The following is a 1,318-nucleotide window of genomic DNA, read 5'->3' on the forward strand; positions in this document are numbered from 1 at the left end:
ATCAAAGACAGTAGTAGTCAAGAGTTTAATGGTCTACCTCAGGAGTACTATTTACATGAACATGAAATTGCATGTTCTGTTAGAGAAGTAAGTATAAGGTGGTTAGTTAAAGGTATGACAAATATATTAGGTTATATAAGTAAATCTTTATTTACAGGCTAATGATGGTATTAGTTATTCAAATGAAAACTTTGAAGTGGTGTGGAAAGCTAGACAATTGGAAGCTAGAAATTCTAAAAGTAAAATCTTAGAAAAAGAAGCATCCTCTATTAAATCCGTTTATGACAATAATAATTTGGCTAAAGAAATTGGTAATGAAATCTCTGAATTAAGCAATGGTACTAATGAAAGGAAATGTATTGAGGATGAAGAAAGTATTTTAAAACAGTGTAGGCTTAATAAAAATGCAGTAATTAGAGGGCTCTTGAGAAATCATACAATATCATTAAAAGATTTATGCATGCCAAACGATTATATAGATTTACAACATAAAAACAGTACCAGTGTACAGGTATCTAAAAAACGTTATTTTTAGTTACGTTAATTTCAAATTAATTTATAACTAATGTAAACTATATTTTGCATACAATAGCAAAAAAATTTTATGAAGTTAGTTCAATGCCCAGAAGATCCAGAAGTTTTTGTTCAACCTTTACAAGCACATGGCACTATAGATGAAAATGAATATAAAGATATTGACTTTTCTGTACCTCATGTAGGTAAAAAAAGGAAAGTCACATCACGACAGTTTTTCATTAATATGGATGATTCCGATTTTGATTTTGTAAAAACAGATGCAAAGATAAAGAATTAGTTCGAATATAAAAGATTAATATTTCTTACAATTAGTCGTTATGAGTTTTGTTACTTTTCAATTTGACGCTCAAAGTATTAAAGAATATGTTATTAAACGGGAAAATATTTTTTTTTACTGTTTTTGCAATTTTAATAACACAAATCTATTAAAATAATTGATTTCTAATAAATAAAGAAAGAAGTAGTATATAAATAAATTAAATTTCAAAATCGAAAAGAGGAATGTCGTGTGCCACCGGTTTGTAATCTCAGTCAGGCATGCAGACACACAGACGTTCCGGCTCCGCGTTCAACAGAGGATTCGCGGTGATTAGTCGTTTATCGCACAACACATATCAATTTTTGATGTGTTTGACCGAAACTTCGTCCACAGATTGTCGATGCCTGGCACACAGGGCAATCCATTCTGAACCGCATATGCTGCGTCCGTGGCAGTGAACGTATTAATGTAAAATTAAAAGAGAAATTGTAAAAAAGTAATATTAAAAAAAGTGATATTTTT

The 1,318-nt window shown here is 30.0% G+C and overlaps 2 protein-coding genes across 2 annotated transcripts in view; one reads left to right on the forward strand and one right to left on the reverse strand.

The window, feature by feature from the left end:
- LOC108572245 overlaps positions 1-814 on the forward strand; it is a 1,043-nt gene extending 229 nt beyond the window's left edge. The window contains exons 2-4 of the mRNA XM_017934444.1: positions 8-87; positions 158-511; positions 593-814. Coding sequence (XP_017789933.1) covers positions 8-87; positions 158-511; positions 593-814 — 656 coding nt within the window. The remainder of the gene's footprint in view (positions 1-7; positions 88-157; positions 512-592) is intronic.
- A 337-nt stretch (positions 815-1,151) lies between these two features.
- LOC108572246 (leucine-rich repeat protein 1) overlaps positions 1,152-1,318 on the reverse strand; it is a 2,010-nt gene continuing 1,843 nt past the window's right edge. Inside the window, exon 5 of the mRNA XM_017934445.1 lies at positions 1,152-1,236. Within this exon, the coding sequence (XP_017789934.1) occupies positions 1,152-1,236 (85 nt within the window). The remainder of the gene's footprint in view (positions 1,237-1,318) is intronic.

This window comes from Habropoda laboriosa, unplaced genomic scaffold, assembly GCF_001263275.1.
Source record: "Habropoda laboriosa isolate 0110345459 unplaced genomic scaffold, ASM126327v1 scaffold65, whole genome shotgun sequence".
Taxonomy (NCBI): domain Eukaryota; kingdom Metazoa; phylum Arthropoda; class Insecta; order Hymenoptera; family Apidae; genus Habropoda; species Habropoda laboriosa.